Genomic DNA, 20,612 nt, shown 5'->3' with positions numbered 1-20,612 from the left:
CTCAAGTGGAATATTTGAAAGGGGCAAATTGAGACCGGTTAGGAGACAGATTATGGACAACATGTAAATGTATGTATGTGTAGTTATGTGTATTTATGTGTATGTGTATGTATGTACGTATTTGTGAGTATTTATGTGTGGTGTATAGGTTATTTTACAAGGGGTCGGATATGGTGGATTGATGGAAATTAATGCGGAGTGAAGGATGATATAGAACTGTATCTAGAAAAAAAACAGGGTGACCACATTTCGGAATTAACTGAAGAAGGATGAATCTGAGATATCGTGATTGAGTATCTGGGAGAAAGCAGATTACGAATCATAGTGAAGCTTAATTAAGCAGACTTGATAGTGCGGTTGTTTCGGTGAAGAAATATTTTTTATGCGGACAGACAATGCATAAAAGGTGGCATTTAGTGGACAAAAAATATAAAAGACGCGGTCCTGAAACATAAACAAATAAACAAGCAACTTTGCTGATCGCGGTGGTCCAGTGGGAAGGTGGAATAAGGAAAGGAAGAAAAGGAAGAAAAAAAGAGGGAAAAAAATTTATTGCAAGCAGTGTTGGGCAAGGTGGGTCGCGCGGGCTTTTGGACCTGGACTGGACTTGGGCAGGGATTGTGTGCGATCGAGATAAAAATAAATAAATAAAGAAAAGAGAATAAATAACAGAATGAATAAAATTCAAGTTGAAGTGCGGTGCGAACTTTTTTCTCTTCCATGTTTGTTTATATTGTTTGTTTGCTACTAGCATTGGTACCGCAGTCATTATCATTATCAGCATCGGGTTGATTTTCATTATTCTCCCGGTTACTGCTATATTATCCATCTTGTTCCTTGCTGTTTCAGCTAGTTTGTTTTCTTTTTTTTTGCTCACCTTTTCAGCCCTCTTTTTCTGTCCACGAGTTTTGCTTACTTTCTTTTCTAGCCTATAGTTGTTAGTGTTAGAGGTTCGCACAGAAGTACTACATCACATAGATTATTACTGCATACACCAGTTCCTACACAGCCAGCATATTACTGCAAACATCGCATTACTTGCACTCAGCATATACAAAGGACCGATGGACTTCTGTTGCAAGAAATTTATTTACGTTTTGCAGATCTCCAACTTTTAAACTTACAACCAGCAGCAGCACTTTCACAACTAGAAAAGACAACACATCCACAGCGGCAGAACCCCTGCGAACAAAGGCTCGTCAAACGCACATATCCAACAGTTGGAAAAACGGCGACAACTGCCTGTGTGCGAAATACCATTAAACTCAGCTCTACAACAACAAAAAAATACACAAAAGGCAACAAAACCGGATGTCGCCGTCGAAGGACAGGGCGTTCCTACTGGGATCGTCGCCGTCACGTGACATTGAGCGGCTGTTCGATGACCAGAATGTCGCAGAAACGGGCTGGACTCCATACATAGATAAGATATTTGGCACGCAGCCAACAGCCCAGACGCCCGGGAAAACGCCACTGGGCAAGACCCCGGTGGCCGGGGTGCAGATGCCGGGTCAGGGTCAGCCCCATGGGCCCAGTATGGCTTCGTACCGGGCCAGCCCGACGCAACATCGCAAATTTCGACATAGCACTTCGAAATTTGTCGACGAGACTCCATTCTCGTCGCACATGACACCGTCACCGCCTTGGACGTCATCTTTTCGGACTCCGCTAGCCGACAAGTCGTTCCGGGTGTCTGATTATTTGTTTGACACCCCTGGAACGCTTTCTCGGGCAGATGAGATGGCTTACGCGTCGATCGACCCGGAAATAAAGTCTGCACTCGACGAAAACGACAAGGAGAATGATCCCATGGTCATGGGTATGCTGTCGACTCCCGATGGGTGCAAGACTTATCGGCTGTTTAAGACCCCGATGTCGGCGAAACTGGCAAAGTTGAACGGTGCTAAAACCTCGCAAATACAGCAAACACAGCCTCGGTCGCGAACACAGCAGTCACAACCGCAAATGCAGCAGTCACAGCCACAAATACAACCTTTACAGTCGCAAATACAACCTCTACAATCACAAATACAACCTCTACAGCCGCAAATTCAACAATTGCAACCTCAACTCCAGCAAATACAACCCCAACTCTCCTTATACAGTACTCCACTCAAGGCGCAGCTCAGAACGCCGTCTCGAACCCGGCAGGCCGGAATTATCGACTCTTCGCCATCAACAATATTGCTAACGTCAACTGTGAAAAAGTGCGAGGGTCCCAAGCCAGACGGGGTGGACAACTCCCCTACACCAGCGACAAAATCACATTTGTCGAATCCTCCTTGCCGGCTAGTGCACTCCAACTCTGCAATTGAGCCTGCAATGGGGCTTTTTGAGGGTCGTGGCGCTCCTAAGACTCTTCACCGGGCCAAAACTGCAATTTCAAGTAGTTCCTCGGGTCTTCCAATGATGGCAACATTTTCTTCCTCTTCGGGACAACGTTCTGGACATAAAAGGCGTGCTCCAGGTTCCGGAAATACTGGAACGGGCAAGTTTCAGATCATATTTGCCGATATGAACTCGCTGAAGGCCTCATATTCGAATAAAAGGGCCAAAAGGGCGCGGAACGGGTCCTCATCTGGCAGAAAACATTCTAGAAACAGCTCAAAGTCTGCTCGAAAGATATGACACATACCTTTTCCCCTGCTATCTATAGTAGTATTCATTTGGGGTAGCAGATAGCTGCTTCTTCCGATTCGCCGCGTCATCTTTCATGCCTTATACCTCGATCCAGAGCCCAGTCTCGCCTATATGCTGCTTTAATTACATCGTGTGTATTCTATGTGCTTACACTTACTGATTACTTTCATTCCCTTTTTCTTTGTTTACATTATGATCCTTATTACTTCACTTTGATCTCACCTTCATTTATCGTTGTTATCACCTCACTTTCCTCCCTCTTTCCTCATCTCTTTTTTATTCTGCGCTCCTTGTTCGTCCAGTCTGCTTATTCGGCTTCTATTGGTCGTTTTGTCGCTTTTGTTTACTCCGTGTACTTGCCGTATAATAACAAAATTCAACCGGTATTATATAATTACACCTGACTACGTAGCATCTACTCTGATTCCAATTGTCCACTTATTCTGATACATAAATCCAATCTGGTCTGCACAGCAACCTCAGTTATTGTTGAAATGTTGCTCAAGCTGTGAAAGTATTGTTGCAATAGTTAAAGTAATGCTGAAGTTTCTAAAGTAATATAAAGTTGATAAAGAAATGTAAAGTTGATAAAGTAGTGCAAAATTGATAAACCATCACTGAAGTTACTAAAGTATCAAGCTCCTCTATACCATGCTCATTTCTGCACTACCGCCTTCTGGGTCCCCGAGGCTTCGAAAAACGCATCTTACCACCTAGAAATTGTGATGCCTTTGCAGTATCCTTCTTTTGCTCGCTTGCAGTTTCCAAAAGAGAACTCACGTCCAACTCGGCAGGATCACCAACTTCTACCGTCTGCTTGAAGTTGTACCCGTGATTTTTCAAGTCCTTTGTGAATGCTAGCCTACTTGCAGCATACTTCATACGATCACGGACTTTGGACCCACTTGGACAGCAATAAATGAAAAATTCACCTTTTGCACTGCTCACAATATTGTAGGATGGATTCTCCGTCGGCAAAGCACCAACCAAATCCGTCTTGAGATTTTCCAAAGTGTGCTTTGCATCCAATTGTAGCTCCTCACCCTTTATGACAATCGTGTAAACTACATCCACGTCCCCGGAATGGCCAGCACACCCGTACACCACTTTCTCCAACGAAGGGTCCATTTTAAAGCCCAATTCCTTTCGTTGGTCCTGAACCAATGATTTTCGCCGGCTCGAACTTCCAGCCTGCAGCCAAATCTCATCATCTTGTTTCTCTGGATCTTCCTCAGCATGAATATTGGAATCAGAGCCCTTTTTTTCGCCCTGCACACTTTCCCACCACTGTGAAGTCAGGTCCTCTTTCGAATCAACAAAAACACTACTTGAAAAATGATCGGCACCAAGATCACGTGCAATTGCCCCATTTGTTGATGCGTAGACCATCTTATCGTGGACTTTCGCCTCCGATGGAACGTACGAAATAAACGTGAACGTCTTACCGTTATTATTTCTTATCACAACGTAAGCTGGTGCATGTTCCGAAAGGGTGCTGCGAAGCGACTGCAGCCACACGTCGATCGACGCGTCGCCACCATCCAGCGTGGAATCCACCTCTAGGGCCTCGTTTTGAATCTTCACGATGAGGACTTTCTTCTGTGAGGCAACAAAGGACTGGAAATCCCTCAAAAGGTTCTGATTGGCTAATAGATTGTTTGTTAGTAGTCCGTATCATGATGGTATGTGCAAAAAACAAGCAACGGTCAGTTTACCGGCTTGTTTGCTCTATGGCATATGGTGAAAGCGACAAATGACAATCAGTATGTAATTGGGGCACAATTGTGCTCCTTGAGTAGTCATAAAATTGGCAATTTAGCGCCAAACGGTAAAGTTCGAAATAAATGAATTCACAATTAGCATCTTCAACTTTCACCGGATGTTGATCGAAAAATGCGTACCTTCAATTCCAGATTGACTCGACATATTCCTGACACGTGTAATAATTCGGTAGCAGTGGGATGCTCTGATAAGATTCGAACTGATAACAACAGAATTACTCGTTTATGCGTTTAAATGTGGAGACCTTGCAAGATATTCTCGTGCACAAATTAGAGATTGCGAATGAGACCAAAAAGCGGGTGATGCTAGGCATTCAAGTGCACGGGTGTTGATTTTAAAGGTGCACGGGTGTGTCGTGACGTTGCCCCTCTTTTTATTTTCTTTCTTGTCTTTTTTCCCCCCTTGTGCCAACACTTTTGTTCCAGGATTGAAACCCATCCCACTTGCCGCTTCGGGCACAGGTAATGCCGTGCGGCGCGTCGGCGGAGTTTTAGGCCGTACAAACGGGCACACTGGCGAGATGCCCGCCCTTAGGCTGCCCCTCCCGCACGGCTGGCCTCCCGGTAGCCATTCCCGTGGGCCGGGTGGGGTCTCCTGATCTTGACTTGGAGCCACGACATGCATAACTGTCCGCAAAGGGACGGTAGAGTACACGGAGCTGATTTGTTCTCCTTTCTGGTTTTTGAATGAGTTCAATAATTTTTCACCCGATACTTTTTCGCGCCAGCTCCGGCTCGCAGTTCTCTCTTGTCGTTCTCTTGTCGTTCTCTCGATAGTTTTCTCACCTTTACTTTTCAGCAAACAAAAATAAAGTTGAATAATCCTCACCGGATTTTAGTGCGTATTTCTGCCTCTATGCTGTCTGCTTTTTTTTATGCTGGACAGATAGATGCCCTTTTTTCGTCCTATTTTTCGTTTCTCGTTTTCCGTCCTCTATTTTCTTTATTTTCGTTTTATTACTATTTTTTCCGTTATTATTGTTATTTTTTTTTTGATTTTTTTTTGATTTTTTTCTGCCTCTTCATCACATTTTCATCGCACCAAGAACTTTTTTTTTCATCACTCAGTACTTCTTCTGCTTAGTGTTTATATCTGTATACTTCATCATCAAGTATATTGCACGAGCATTGACGCTGAGGAAAACTGCTGTGTGGTAATAAGACATAAATTTTTCTGTTTGTTTGTTTGCACCCATACTCAATATTCATACTCAATACATATACTCGATACATACTACAACTTATTACAGTATTTTCTACAATATACTATACTTAGTACATCCACTTGAACGAAATTTCCGGCAACTTCATTTTTTCCACTTTTGGTTCACAATCGTTTCAGCATAAAAAGCTTCACTTTCTGGCCTATTATGCAACAAGAGGCCGCCGTGAATAAAGCACCGCCACAATCTAATATACCAGCAAACACAACCACGAGCACGATTTCCGATAATAGTAATAATCAGCAGAAAATTAATAGGGCGAGGGCTCAAATTAAAAGTAATTCATCGTTTTCTCCAATTGCATCTTCGCGCTCATCCCCCATGTCAAACAATAGTTCCTCAATGGCGCTACTTTCGCCGCCTTCCTCCAGATACGCGTTTGAGCCTGCGCTCACCACTGCGGCAATTCCTCCGATTTCGTCCGTACTGATGGAGGATGCGGATAGCGCACTCTCAGCGAAAAGCATTCTCTCGAGCCCGAAGCATGTCACCGCGGTCGGCGCAGGCACGCCAGCGCATGACTACAGCGCCAGCGCATCAAGCGTACCACCCTTGCGCGAGCGTAAGCCTGCGCTCAGCGACGGTATCCCTGCCTTCCAGCCCAACACAGGTGCAAAACTTCAAACTTTCAGCATGGACTTGGCCTCCTTTTCACGCTGGATATCTGACATGAAACCAGACCAGCAGAAAACGGTTGCGGATGTATTTCTCAGCGCTGTTTCTCCGCTTGTTGTTTCGTACATCCACGAAAGAAGCGCAGGCGGTTCTGGCGCAGTTTCTGATGCGCTCAGCTTTTCTTCTCCCATTAGTAACTGTGCTGTGCCTGCGCCGGAGCGCCCGATCTCGCCGCTCGTCATGCTTAATGGGGATTCCATTTCCCAGGCCAGTGCACGCATGTCCGCCAATGCGCCGCTCTTCTCATCCGCTGCGCGCACGCACAACCCTGGCGCCGCAGGCCCCTCGCACGCTGCCCAAGGTGGCGCAGCAGCGCCTGCTGCTTCCGTTCCGGTTGTTTCACCAGCTTTAGGCTCTCCTATTCTCGGAATGAGTTCTGACCCGGTTGCCAGACCTCGTTCCGCAGGCCCGCTTTCATACATTGCGGGAGACGCGTCGATGGATGCGCGCCAGGCGGCATATCTAGGCGGTCAGAGCCAGCAGCAGGCGCCAGCACCATCCGCCATTGGCGCATACGGTGCCAACTCTGCATTAAGTGCGCAGCCGCTTTTCAGGGTCTTCTCATCCGATTTGGACAATTCCGGCTACCAGCATAGGGCAAGGGACTTCTTCTCGGATGATTTGCAGCGGGGCATGCGCCTGCCTGCGTTAGCAAATCAATTAGAAATGAGCAAGACTCAGTTCCAGCCGGATGGCGCGCATAGCGCTGCCGCCGCGCAGCAATTTGGGCTAACTTCTGCAACAGACTTTGCGGGCCAGAATGCGCTCAAGCTCAACCAGTCATTGAGCACGATGGCGCGCAAGCCACAGCATGCGCAGCAGCCGCATGCGCATCATGCCCACCACGCTGGTAAGCCCGGCGCCGAGAGTTCGGCCACGAGTGCAGGCGCTGGATCTGCAGGTAGCGCCTCGTTGCCGCAGAGCTCGGGCGCAGCAGCAGCCAACCAGCGCGGGAGGGCGCACGGCGCCATGCGGGGATCCGCAGCGCAGGGTCCTCGGCGCCCCCCTCAAGGCAGACCTCTAGAAACGTGTCGGGACACGTCTCCGGATCCATCTCACCTCCATCTGTCGTCAAATCGGCTTCTCCAGAGGACATTGCCTCACGCAATCTCCTTGTTGATATTCCCCTTTGGCTTAAAACCCTCCGTTTACACAAATATACAGACAACTTGAAGGACTTGAAGTGGCAAGATATGATCAACTTGGACGACCAGCAGTTGGAAAAGCTTGGTGTGAGCACTCTGGGTGCCAGAAACAAGCTCTTGAAATCTTTCGCATACGTGAAGGAAAACCTGCATGATTGATCGGCCGATGGTTTGGTGCAGGGATGCTTTATAGGTCTAGATGGCATACATATACATGCTTCCAAAGAATACAGTACATACGGTAGAATGTGGTAATCGGGTAGTTTTGCTTTTTCATCTCGGGTGTAGTTTAATGTAGTTCATTGCGCACTAATTTCCTGGCAGTTCTCGTCAAGGAGAATGCCTTGTATAGTAGTCGGCGGCGCGTCGATCGACTATAGCTGGATGGAGTCACCCTGCTGGTATTTTTTTTTTTTTTTTTGACGGCTGGTCGACCCGACGATGGACGAAAATATCGCGGAGATGTCTGCAGTTTGGAAGTTTCAACGGTTTTGTGGAGAATAGAATGAAAGTTGATTGTGTGTGATACTGGCGGCTGCATGCATGTACTTTGGCAAAAATTTTTTATTTGATGTATTTTTAAATTTTGCTTTGATTTTGCTTTTCTTTTATTTATTCTTTGATTTGTTCTTTGATTTGTTCTTTGATTTGCCCTTCGATTTATTCTTTGATTTGTTCTTTGATCCCTTCTTTGATTTGACTCTGATTACTTTACATCCATGTTCACCCCGTAACTATTCCACTGCTATAATTGTTACTACGTTAAATCTGCATACTATGACATCCGTACACTCGGGTCTAACTATTTGGCGCTTACACCTTAAAACCGCATGTTGGAAAGTCGCCTTAATTTTTTCCCCTTCAAATTTTGTAAGCCTTTTTTTGCTGTTTTTTACTTCTTCTTTGTGGTTTTTCCCCCATGCACTACTCAACCGTTAAAAAATCTAATCTTGATCCTTTTTTCCATTACTTCAATATTTAGACACAATCTTGTTCCGCAAAGTACATTCTACTTGAATCAACATTTACTTCGTAAGCTTAGAAATAAGGGCTGTTGATAAGCGTTTGAGTTTGGCTTGCTTTCTCGTTTCAACTTCAATTTTTATTTTCTTTTCCCGTTGAATACAACGTTTATTTACTTATCTGGCCCATCCCACTATTGCCCAATAGAACTCTTGATAAATTTGATCACCGCCTCATTTTTTAGCACAGACGCAGTTCGCCACACTTTTAAGGGGTCCTTAGTTCATTAGAGTGAACACAAGCCACCTGGAAGATCGCCTTTTCATTTTATTGTTGCTGTTATCGAAAATAGGTGCAGAAGTCACATCCGCTAAAATTTCGTTGCATCTCACACTTTCTGAACTCAACTTGCCCACACAGGATGGCTTCTTTATTCTTATCCTAGACAAGCCGTTGCAGGAAAATGCTTACTCCACAGATCAGGAAACTTTCCATAAGAGTTTGTCAACAACTTTCCCCAGTGCTCATATCGAGATTTTTGCGGATAAACTGCAGCTTCTCAACCGCCTCATTCGCAATAAGAACTACATACTTAAAACAAGTACGGCGAATACAAGGACAAGAAAGCGGCAGGCACTATGCATACCAAACGACAAAGAGGAGGAAGTATCGTATCCAGTTGTTATAATGATAAATTCAGTTTCTATAGATGGATTTGGCGTGCTCTCGGACCTCGTGGAGACCCATTTCAGATACCTCAATCCGGTAATTCGAAGCTTTGATTTTTCCGGCTCGGATTCCGTGGTGTCGGAAGACATCTCCAGCTTGATGGATAAGATTTCCACTTCTTTACATGATAGAGTGAGTCGGATGGAGTCCTGGACGGGCCTAAAAGATGCTTTTTTTAATAGTACCTTCAACTCAATGTCGAAACTCATCAGATTCCCATCAAAGGTATCAGACTTGTCTGCAAACTTTGACTTTCTAGCCTCAAAAGTGGACTACCTCGAACCTTTACGCAATTTAGAGAACGCAAACGGTAAGCAGTATTACAAAAATGCATGCCGAAGCTGGGACTTTGATGCATACAGCTTTACGCTTGACGAGTTGCTCTACATCGCATATATCATCTTGTTGGAGCCGTTTTTGGAGTGTGTCAATTACAGAAAGTCCAAATACTCCAAAAAACTATTGATGAATCGCCTGGCTGCCTTTCTTTTTTACATTAGGGACAGCTATCACTCAGAAAATCCATTCCATAATTTCCGTCATGCTGTCGATGTCCTTCAGGCCACGAATCACTTCTTGAAGCGAATAGCAACCCCAGATTCTCTGTCTGCACACAAATTCCCGCTTCAGTTCACATTCTCAGAACAGTTCGCATTGTTGCTTGCTGCCCTAGGTCATGATATGGGTCACCCGGCCGTTACAAACAAAGTGTTGTCCGAATCTCATTCCACAATTGCAGCATTGTTTCACGATGAATCCATTCTTGAAAATTTCCACCAATCAGAGTTTAGAAATGCTTGCTCCGCGTTTCTGCACATCAACGGAAAGCATATTTTAAGCGATGAAACTTGGAACTTGATGGACTTGCTGATAGAATCGTCTATTTTAGCCACAGATATGGCAAAACACGATGAATACATGCGCCACATGGACAAATTCGATCCGAGGGGTATCCTGAAAGAGGAGAGAATGGAAAATATACATTTCTTGGCCTCGCTAGTTATAAAAAGTGCCGATATATCCAACGTTTGCAGACCTTTGCAAACGAGTGTAAAATGGGCGTTAAGTCTAGGCCAAGAGTTTGCAGAAGTTGGAAAATTCGAGCAGGTTGTGGTATACGGAAGTAAGGATAGAACGATAAAAAAACTACCGTTTGAAATATCACAAATTGATGCCGATGGTGCTGTAGAGAAGGTTCCAGGCCTTTCAGCATCGGAAATGTTCTTTATCAATCGGTTTGCAAGCGAGTTCTTTTTGAAAATAGGTAATGTTGTTCCCCCATTGTTGTTCTTGCACAGCCAGCTGATTGAAAATACCGGATTTTGGGTTGCTGATGAGGAGAAGAAGGCTGCAATTGCGAAATGTGTCTGAGGGTAATCTCATGGCTTTCTAGAAAATCAACGTTTCAGGCGGTGGTCGATTGATATGCGATGGCTTTCTCCTATCTTTTTTTCCCCTCTACTTTTCATCATTTTTCTTTTTTTTTCGAGGTTGCTGTTAAGGCTTTGGCTTTGCAGGCATCCTCTTGGTTTTTGCGAGGTTATATTTCTATACATGAGTATTTATAGATGTGATAATAGAGACTAGAGTCGAGTATTTTATAAAATGCATATGATGTATTTTGTGACCATAACTGGTTCATACTGAGAATGAACAAGTGTAATATTGTATTATTTCTGGGGAAGGATTACCAAACCAGGAAGCAAGTTATAATCGAATTATAATCAAGATATGTCCCAACTAAGCAAGATAAAGCACTTTTTTGTTTGCCTGATGATCATATATATATGAATATTGGAATATAACCGTGTGACTATAAATGAATACGATTTAGAAAGATATAAAGAAGTGGTGAGGTGTTCAGTATACCACACACACCCCATCAATAGTACTAGGAGAGCTTCTGATATGTTGTGCGTCGATATACGCGACGGTAATCAAGAGGCCCTGTTTGTTGGCTCAGTAGCTCAACGTTGATTTTTCCTTATCTTGCAAATTTTTTTTGGCGCTTTTCGGCCTGACTCGTGCGCCAGGAGTCAGCAGGAAGTCAGCGGAAGTCAACTGACTTCAGTCGAGGGGGTCGGAAATTTTCCCCAGAAAGATCAGTGGAAATCACAAGGCCTTTCTGCCCCACCGTATATATAGAGGGGAAGAAAAGCTCGAAATAAATCGAACAGTACGTTAAGCCTTTTTATACTTTCACTTTTTTCATTTTATTTCAAAGTCCAACCTTCCCGTTTCTTTTCTATCAATAATTGAACTTTCATCGCTCAAGATGATGTCCATGTTCAGATCCTCAGTTCAGGTTGCCCGGTTTGCAGCCACTAAAGCATCATTTGGTGCCAGATTTGCTTACAAGCCATGTGTGGGGCTCAATCTTGCAAGATTTGAGTCAAGTTTGAGCGATAAGAACAGCTTGAACACCAAATCGATTGCTTTCACATATTCAAAGGGTCCAGTCACAGTGAAATACACACCAGAACACGAGTGGGTGTCAATTCACCCAGATGGAACCACATTTGTCGGAATTACAACTTACGCAGCAGATGCATTGGGAGATGCAACATACGTGGAGCTCCCATCAGATCTCATTGACCAGGATGTGGAACAGGGCAACACGATTGGTTCAGTTGAGTCCGTGAAGTCTGCCAGTGACATTTACTCACCTGTGGATGGAACTGTGACGGAGGTTAACGAGGTTTTGGATGAAAAGCCAGCCTTGATTAACGAGGATCCAATGGGAGAAGGCTGGATCACGAAAATCAAGTTGAGCGACGGATTTAAGGATGATGATTTGCTCTCAAAAGAGGAGTATGTCAAACTTTTAGAAGAAGCAGACGAGTAACAACAACAGCCAGCAAATCTCATTTCATTAATTGTGTGACGCAACTCGATGCGGCACTGCCTACAGTACGTACTTTGAACAGAATTATTACCGTTACAAGATATAGAAAATGAATCCATAGATATAGTATATTGTACTGCCTTTTGTTCGTTTAATTTTGTGCTTTCTTTGCCAATTCCCTCTGCCACTCCTCCGGGGTTTTTGCCTTGATCTGGAGTGCATGCACACCTTTGTTTTGCAACTCGTCCTCTAATAACTTGTAGATGAGGCGGTGCCGTGAGGGAAGACCTCTGTAGTCTTTGAAAATCTCACTAATCACAATCATGTTGAAGTGGGATTCCGTTTTGTTTTCCGCATTTTGCATAGGCTTATGGTGCTCATGTATCCAAGAATCGTTTCTAATTTCAAAAAATGTTGGATTCAATGCTTTCCTGATTTTTCTCTCTATGCTTTGCTCAATCGGTCCTGCTTCAGCCTGATCCTCTGCCTTTTTCGTGGTGTTAGGATGGTTCGGACACCTTGGTGCCTCTGGCATTAAGTTGTTTGCTGATGACATGTTTCTAAAGCTGGAATTTAATCGAATCACCGCCTTGTAATTGGAAAGAGTTTTGCAAATACTTCCCCTAATGTTGAACATTTCAGGATGATCAATCCGATATCTTTATCTCCAAACAGGTTTTTAAGAAAAAAAAGGTAGGGCAAGAAATAAAAACGATTTATATGTGTAAATATCTCCGCCTCGCATATTTAAATTTGAATATTTTATTTCATTTTTCACCATCCACTTCATTTCATCTTTCTTGATTTGGTGCATATTCTATTTTTCTTGATTTACTTGCTTTAGTGCACATTTCGTTTTACTTGATTTGGTGCACATTTTAGCTTTGCAATTGTCAACCACGATCGCTGCATAATAGATCCTTTCTACATAATTACATCACACCCCAGCTCAATCCATATATCGTCAAATAATTTAACTTTAAATCCAATATTGCAAGAAATACAAACTAAATACATACATGCTACCAACACCTCATTGTTGCTGTTCATACTGGCATCCAGACACGAAAAACTGTACATCAGAAGAAACTCAAATATCAAAAACAATAATCAGTACTCAAAAAAAGCAATAACAATATCATGCGGCCAGACACACAGTTCGAATTCCACGAAACTCAGAACTTATAGGCTTAATAATCGTTGCCTCTTCTGTCGTTTCTGCCACTTCCGTAGGAATTATCGTTGTCGTTGTCATTTCCGTAAGAGTTAGAGTTGCCTCCGTAGGAATTATCATTGTCATTTCCTCTTCCTCCATATGAACTGTTATTATTGTCATTTCCGTAGGAATTGTCGTTGTCGTTGCTTCTGCCTCCGTAAGAACTGTTGTTGTTGTCATTTCCGTAGGAATTGTCGTTGTCATTACTTCTTCCTCCGTAGGAACTGTTATTGTTGTTGTCATTTCCATAGGAGTTATCGTTGTCATTACTTCTTCCTCCGTAGGAACTGTTGTTGTTATCGTTACCGTAGGAGTTATCGTTATCGTTGCTTCTTCCTCCGTAGGAACTGTTATTATTGTCGTTACCGTAGGAGTTATCGTTATCGTTGCTTCTTCCTCCGTAGGAACTGTTATTATTGTCGTTACCGTAGGAATTGTCGTTGTCGTTACTTCTGCCTCCGTAAGAACTGTTGTTGTTGTTGTTGTCATTTCCATAGGAATTGTTGTTATCGTTTCCATAGGAATTGTTGTTGTCGTTTCCATAGGAACTGCTGTTGTTGTTGTCGCCATTGCCACTCTTGTTAGAGAATGACTTGAAGGCACTTTCTGCCTTGTTCTTGAAGTCGTCGTTGTTAAGAGCTTCCTTAGCCTTGTCGAACAAACCCATTTTTGAAATTTATGATTGATTTAGTTGGTGATGTAGTTATCAGAAATTATACTGAATACCGATACAGAAGAAGCTTTAAAAGAGAAATGGAAGGGATGGCAAAAGAGAAATCAAAATTGTGGATGTTGCCCCCCTTTTTATACAGAAAGAGGAATCAATTAATTAAGCAGGTTCAATAAGACAACCGTCGAATATATTTCCACGTGTACACAATGTGGCTCCTTTTTGCCCTCGTCGTTTCTTTTTGTGTGGTTCCCGATCAAATTCGCCGACTGAAAGCTTTTCCCCTCAATTATGCAACACTCTATTATACCATTTGATCTGAAATGTGAAAAGAATACCTGAATAATGAGAAAAAAAAAGACAATTCCCGTAGAATTGTTTTCTCTTGCAGAGTTTACGTGTTGAATTGGCCAATAAGAATTGGTTATGTTTTGTAGCTAGACCGGACGCGAATAATCTGCATTGAAGAAAATATTAGAGCTTAGGGTTCCATGCGTCGGACAAATGTTCTTTATTTTTCCTTTCTAAGCCACAGGTCAGTTTTTTACTCTGAATTATGCAGAATTGAAAATTCATTACAATTCAAGGTGTAACTATGGTGTGAACAATATGACTTTATGTTTACATATGGATGTATAAATATATATATTCTTTTGTTTTTAAAAACAATTAATTGATTGAAACAGCATGGTATCTTTTTTTTCTACAGCTGTAATTCCGAGGTGTCTGTTTAGTTCGAAATCTACTCACAGGGGGTAATCAGTATTTGCAAAAAATGCAAAATATGATCAAGAATAACATTTATGACTGGAAGTATTCAATGGAATGTCCCTCATAGGGCAAAGGTCGAACTTAATGAGAATCAAAGAATATAATACAATACACGTATGAAGCTTGATGGTATTTCAAATCAAATAATTGATCCAGAACAAATTTCCAAAAAAGCAATTGCGGTTTTCCATTTGTTAGGCTGCGTTTCTGTTCTCACGATGATGAATGGGGACCCCCTTATAAATTGAATTGATTATAAATAGAAAAAATAAACCAAGTTCAAAAAATGGTCGTATAATACGCCTTTCCTCCCTCGCAGTCTCGAATGTATATTCTCGAAAATTTAGAGAAGAAATGTCAGGGGAAATTTTATCTTGACTTTCACCATCGAAAATTGGGAAGAACTGCAAATTCAGAAAAGGTACACAATGAAAAATATTTGGATACCATGCATCTTTGCCACATCAATTGAATTCGTAAATAAGGTATTCATCCAGCAAATTAATTGTTGGTTTTATTCAACCTCAATCTCTTTACTTTTCCTGCATTGTAATCTGTTCGGCAGCTTAATTACATTTTCCTTCCCCCTTCCACCTTTTGAATGCCACGGTTCTAAATGTGGTTCAGTATTTTAGTAGGTTGCCTTTTTCTTCATCTAACTAACTTCACTCTATACGCGCCTTTTAAATCAGTAACCTGAGCTTCCAAATGTGACCAAATTTGCCATATAAATTATTCATTTCTTTGGGGTTTGTTGGGGATAATAGTGCTGCTTTTCAAAAATCCTCACAGGAGTTTCTCGGCATCACATTAACATGTTATTGCTTTTTATTTTTTTTTTACGTCGGATGTGTAGCTTGGGTTTGCCGAATAGCCGTACCGTGAATTTCTTTACATTCCTTCGCTCCTTTTAGGTTTGCTGTACCATTTCTTTATTATATGCATGAATACCGACTGCTTCGGTCCACACAATAGTTGTCTCATCCCTCATATTGGTTTTAATTTCTACGGTGTTCGAAATGCTTGAGGAATTTATCCGAGAAGTAATTAAAATTGCCCAGCCCTCATAATTACCGATAAGCGAATCAAAAGGGGAAGAAGTGTGAATCTCGTTTAATTTCCACTTAATATTAGCACTACAGTACTCAAACAGATGGACGTATCAATCTGTTTCAAATGTGGGCAATTAGTGAAAGTAAATATTTTGTGTGCAAGCATCTTTGCTGGCTTAAATTATAGCGGATGCTCCTCCTATTACTTTTTGTTTGACGTAGCAGCTAGCTGAGCTCACCTACAATTTCTCTTTTTGCTGCTACGAAAAAAAAAAATCGAAATCAGGAAAGAAATACAAGGATTTTGGAATTTTATCAGTCACTAAACAAAAGCATACGACACTAAATACAATAATTTACAATGTAGTTAAATTACGTAGTAAAGATGAATGCTTCACTCAGTACAGACGAGAATGATTCAATACTGACAGAAAGCATTGAAAGCGAGTTACTCGAAAGTACTGGAAACCAATTGAGTTTCTGGGATAATTTTCTGTCTGCCCTTAGTTCTGGTTGGATATTAAGACCAAAAAGTCTGACCCTAACTTCACATCCGGTTCAGGCAGAATTTTGGGTTAAAAGATCAAAATGCCTTGGAGATGAATCAGAGAGAGAAACCTGCTCCCTCATGATAGCCTCAATGTGCAAAAAAGATTTGGAAATTCAAAAGCATGTAGTCAAGCGAGTTAGATTTCCGCTAAATTTTACTGAAAAGCAGGAAAGAGAGGCATTAAACACTTTCAGTTGGGAACGAGGGTTGTACAACTCAATTATAAATTTGTTCTCAAGAAAGAATCCCGAAAAGGTTTGCTACAAAACAATATGCAGCCAACTCCTAACTCCTCAAGCCAAACAACAGGGTAAATGGTACATTAGCCATTACAAAGACGTGGTTGAATGTACTATTCATACATTTTTAAGAGATTTTAAAAGGTTGAACAAGAATAGTGATAAGCGAACTGTGTTACCGATGCTTTTGAACAAAAAGGCGTCTTTTTCCCAGCTACTAATTCCTGCTTCCATGTGGTCAAAAACAAATTCATTGCTTGGTACTTTGATAGACTTTGATAAGTTTCTTTTATCACATCCACGTGTCTCAAATAAGCTAGAGAACGACTTCCTTTTTGTTCTTGATGGGCCTCATCAATTTTATATTGAAATACCTTTCACACGTGATTCACTTGAACCAAAAGAAGCTGCAGCTGGACATTTTGCGTTTATAGTCCCAGAACCATCAGAATTTATTACATGCATTGATTCCGAAGGCTATACTTCTGTTATTGGTGGAAATATGCTCAAGGAAATAACTGTACTTCAAACCAGACTAAAAGCCATGAAACCGAAAAACGAAAATGGTGAACCAGATGAGCAATTTCAGATTCTCTCCAAATTAGTTTCAACTATATCAAATAGTTTTAACAAAAAGGTTACACGTTTCTTATGTGAACGTTTTGATTACATTTTCATCCCCACAATATCCACGACATGCCCTCCGGATACAGTTCGTACTAATATTTTATCCAATTCATTGTATATGAAACTTGCTGATAATCTTCACCATGAAGCAGATACATTTAATAGGCAAACCATTATCAAAATTCATAAATATGGCAGCGTGGAAAATATTTGCAGTAGTTGCGGAATAAAGGGGAAAGCAATCACAGAATTTGGTTTATTCTGTTGCTCTCGTTGCGGCCTTCGAAGTGATTCAAGTGAGAATCAAGCTAAAACCGCAATGTTGATGTATCTAAAGTCGTATGTTAAAAAAATGGTAAGAGATTCAATTACACAATAATTGACCTTTATGTTTATAATAAAGGAACTGACAAGCTGTAATATACTCATCATGTGACCACACAATCCATTTCTGGTAACAAATTGTAGAAATCATATTAAATAATCACAATTCCCCTACGATAAATAGTGAAAGTATCAATTAAAATTCATTCAGGACAAAAATATGTATTTTCTGGTGTTTGTATGTACTATTGTACCTGTACTAGTGCAGTTGTTTACTTTAACCTTTTAAACTCCTTTTTAAGTTGCCCTAAATCCCTATTTTTTTTTTTCTCCAATTTTTTTTTCCTTAGCATGAAATATCCAAAACGGGAAACATATAAACATACTGATTGGCTCTAATGAAATGCATTTTTTTTTCGTCCTCAATTTCCATCAGTGCTAGGAATTGCTTCGGCGTCTAATTTTATAAAACATAACCCTAAAATTATGAAACAATTCCATCCTTTTGTTCCAATAATCTAGGTCGGTAAACTTAGTTAGCGTTGGTTTTGACTTTGCTAGGGACTGGGCAATCGAATAGAGACTTGGGGTTTGGAAAGACAATTACATTCCTTTGTGAGAAGATAAGAGGACAGATCACATACCAAGCGATATACTGCATTTAATACGAAGTTTCAAATTGGTCCTGGTCTAGCACAAGCAATTTAGAGCATCAACTATTGCCAGAAAGCTAATTCTGCATTTGGGATTGAAGATATCAGGCATTGGTGGACGAATTAAAATCAAATTCCACAAGCTGAGAATCAATTCTAGATTTATCAACTTTCGAATTTCCATCTCAAAAGCATCCATAGAGAACATGTCCAACAACAAGATTCCGGATCAAGGGAGGACACCTTCTCCAAAACGTCGCCACAGGACGATTTTTGGAAACATGAGTCCGAATCTGATTAATCAAAGCACAAATTCGATATTTACTGGTAAGAAGCTCAAATCCCCAGATTTAAAGGTGGTCAGTTCTGATTGGTCATCGAAACATATACCGACATCCTCCGAATCTACTTTGAGCAGCACAAACTTTCAGAAGCTCTCGCAAAATATTAATCGGGAGAGATCAGGGTCGAATTCTACAAAGGGAGATGCATATAGAGCGTTTTCACTGGGATCGAATCTCAAGAGCTCAAACACAACTAATAGGATATACACACATACGAAAACGTTTGCATCGAGGATGAAACCAAGAAATAAGACTGGCTCGAAATCTAGAACGAGCTTAGACAGCCACCATCTTAGCTTCTACTTTGGCTCCATCGATAAGGAAAAATGCTTTGGAAAAGATACCAGATCCGAACTGTTGAATCTTTCGCATCACTCGCATCACAGAAGTCACAGTGAGGTGTTTGATACACATTCTAATGGTACCAGTCTTCGCCGGTCGAACACATCTGAGATCTTTGATAGGTTTATACCGTCCAGGCATACGACATCGGGGAAGTTGTCATTACGAAAGCCAAAACCAAAGCAGTCTGCACTCCCTGTAGACCACATTGCATCGCAAACATCAAAGATATATCAAAATACGGTGGCAGAGGCGTGTGGGTTGGAAGTTGGCGAGAGGATTCTTCAATTTCGACCGGCTGCACCTGAAAGAACGGCATCTTCAACATCTGTAGTTGGTAATGTGGCTGAGCAGGGAATACCAGCATCAACCGTACAAATGAGACTGAAAAAGATGCCGACTTGCCCACAGAAGGTGCTCGATGCCCCGGGATTCATCGATGACTTCTATCTTAATCTTGTAACGTGGTCTTCATCCAATGTTCTTGCCATAGCTCTGGGAGACAGCGTTTACTGTTGGAATGCGGAAACCGGCAACGTGGTTCAACTGGCGAGCTGCAGTAGCACTGTTTGCTCCATAAGATGGTCTAATGACGGCTTCTATCTCTCAATAGGGCTAGAGGATGGCTCGATTGAAGTTTGGGACTTCGAGAGTTGTCAGAAGCTGCGCACAATGCGAGGACACGATTCAAGAGTGGCTGCCCAGTGCTGGAATCAGCATGTACTTACAACTGGTAGCCGTTCAGGCCAGTTAATACAACATGATGTGCGAGTGCAAAAGCACCAGATAGCAGAACTTCAGGGGCACACAGCTGAGGTTTGCGGAATAGAGTGGAGGCCAGATGGGTTGCAACTTGCAACGGGAGGAAATGACAACATCGTGAATATATGGGATGCACGCTCCACAACACCACAATTTATCAAAACGGCACATAGTGCAGCTGTCAAAGCTCTAGCGTGGTGTCCAACACACGCATCACTACTTGCCACAGGTGGAGGATCGGCCTGCCGGAAAATTCACTTCTGGAATACTGCAACCGGAGCCAGAGTGAACACTATAGACACCCAGTCACAGGTTTCCTCTTTGCACTGGGGATACAGCAATGGTGTGGGTATGGAGTTGGCTGCCACACATGGATTTCCCAATAATGACATCAGCGTCTACGCCTACCCGACATTACAAAAAACTGGAGTTGTGATAGATGCACATGAGTGCAGGGTACTTGGTAGCTGCCTATCTCCAGATAGAACAACCTTGGCAACGGTTGCAGCCGATGAGAATTTGAAGTTCTGGAAGATGTTCGACAGCATTGAGGATTCGAGGCCCGAGAACTTGACCGAAAAGGAAATCAACAAGGTGATCCGTTGAGGTCTGGCATATAGAATAATTATATAGATGGAATAGATACAACAATTAAGCAGACAGAGGGGTACAAATAATGTATGATAATTAGAGAAGAATACCAATACAAAGATCCTTGTCTCGTATGTGGCTGTTCCAACATGGACGAGTTTGTAAATAAAGTTCGTCTATGGATAGCAAGAAAGAGATCAATTGTTGATGATGCGACAAGAATACTTGTGTAACCAATTTAAGCGCGCTGTTTAGGAATAATCCTGCTTTTTGACCAGTTGACAAAATCCAAGGTTTTGTAGCGGGAGACATTTAAGAAAATAGGCCTAACATTAGTAAAATACTACTAATACTGCTCTATGAGAACTAACCATGTCTTGCTATTTTCCGCTACTTTTTCAACCGATTTCTCGTTCTCCGCGGTACAACAACCCTATTTCCAGATTTGGAAGTTACACTCGTGGCAAATT

At 42.0% G+C, this 20,612-nt stretch overlaps 8 protein-coding genes across 8 annotated transcripts; 5 read left to right on the top strand and 3 right to left on the bottom strand.

Moving 5' to 3' along the window:
- Positions 1–1,311: 1,311 nt before the first annotated feature.
- On the top strand, positions 1,312–2,628 carry BRETT_003905 (uncharacterized protein; the record flags this gene model as incomplete). Its single annotated transcript, XM_041282406.1, has 1 exon — positions 1,312–2,628. One exon carries the CDS (start codon positions 1,312–1,314, stop codon positions 2,626–2,628), a length of 1,317 nt encoding a protein of 438 aa, XP_041136245.1.
- A 678-nt stretch (positions 2,629–3,306) lies between these two features.
- Positions 3,307–4,566, bottom strand: BRETT_003904 (uncharacterized protein; the record flags this gene model as incomplete). The annotated part of the gene is made up of 2 exons (XM_041282405.1): positions 3,307–4,286; positions 4,542–4,566. 2 exons carry the CDS (start codon positions 4,564–4,566, stop codon positions 3,307–3,309), a joined length of 1,005 nt encoding a protein of 334 aa, XP_041136244.1.
- A 1,225-nt stretch (positions 4,567–5,791) lies between these two features.
- On the top strand, positions 5,792–10,527 carry BRETT_003903 (uncharacterized protein; the record flags this gene model as incomplete). Its single annotated transcript, XM_041282404.1, has 4 exons — positions 5,792–7,220; positions 7,243–7,310; positions 7,336–7,599; positions 8,848–10,527. The coding sequence occupies 4 exons, from the start codon at positions 5,792–5,794 to the stop codon at positions 10,525–10,527; spliced, it is 3,441 nt and encodes a 1,146-aa protein (XP_041136243.1).
- A 904-nt stretch (positions 10,528–11,431) lies between these two features.
- Positions 11,432–12,001, top strand: BRETT_003902 (uncharacterized protein; the record flags this gene model as incomplete). The annotated part of the gene is made up of 1 exon (XM_041282403.1): positions 11,432–12,001. One exon carries the CDS (start codon positions 11,432–11,434, stop codon positions 11,999–12,001), a length of 570 nt encoding a protein of 189 aa, XP_041136242.1.
- Positions 12,002–12,152: 151 nt separating this feature from the next.
- On the bottom strand, positions 12,153–12,557 carry BRETT_003901 (uncharacterized protein; the record flags this gene model as incomplete). The annotated part of the gene is made up of 1 exon (XM_041282402.1): positions 12,153–12,557. One exon carries the CDS (start codon positions 12,555–12,557, stop codon positions 12,153–12,155), a length of 405 nt encoding a protein of 134 aa, XP_041136241.1.
- Positions 12,558–13,191: 634 nt separating this feature from the next.
- BRETT_003900 (uncharacterized protein) lies at positions 13,192–13,884 on the bottom strand (the record flags this gene model as incomplete). The annotated part of the gene is made up of 1 exon (XM_041282401.1): positions 13,192–13,884. The coding sequence occupies one exon, from the start codon at positions 13,882–13,884 to the stop codon at positions 13,192–13,194; it is 693 nt and encodes a 230-aa protein (XP_041136240.1).
- Positions 13,885–16,095: 2,211 nt separating this feature from the next.
- BRETT_003899 (uncharacterized protein) lies at positions 16,096–17,505 on the top strand (the record flags this gene model as incomplete). The annotated part of the gene is made up of 1 exon (XM_041282400.1): positions 16,096–17,505. The coding sequence occupies one exon, from the start codon at positions 16,096–16,098 to the stop codon at positions 17,503–17,505; it is 1,410 nt and encodes a 469-aa protein (XP_041136239.1).
- An 804-nt stretch (positions 17,506–18,309) lies between these two features.
- On the top strand, positions 18,310–20,157 carry BRETT_003898 (uncharacterized protein; the record flags this gene model as incomplete). The annotated part of the gene is made up of 1 exon (XM_041282399.1): positions 18,310–20,157. The coding sequence occupies one exon, from the start codon at positions 18,310–18,312 to the stop codon at positions 20,155–20,157; it is 1,848 nt and encodes a 615-aa protein (XP_041136238.1).
- Between the last annotated feature and the right edge of the window lie 455 nt (positions 20,158–20,612).

This window comes from Brettanomyces bruxellensis, chromosome 6 (genome assembly GCF_011074885.1).
Source record: "Brettanomyces bruxellensis chromosome 6, complete sequence".
Classification (NCBI taxonomy): domain Eukaryota; kingdom Fungi; phylum Ascomycota; class Pichiomycetes; order Pichiales; family Pichiaceae; genus Brettanomyces; species Brettanomyces bruxellensis.
The sequence above is the reverse complement of the archived record's forward strand: the minus strand, read 5'-3'. Positions and strand labels throughout refer to the sequence as shown.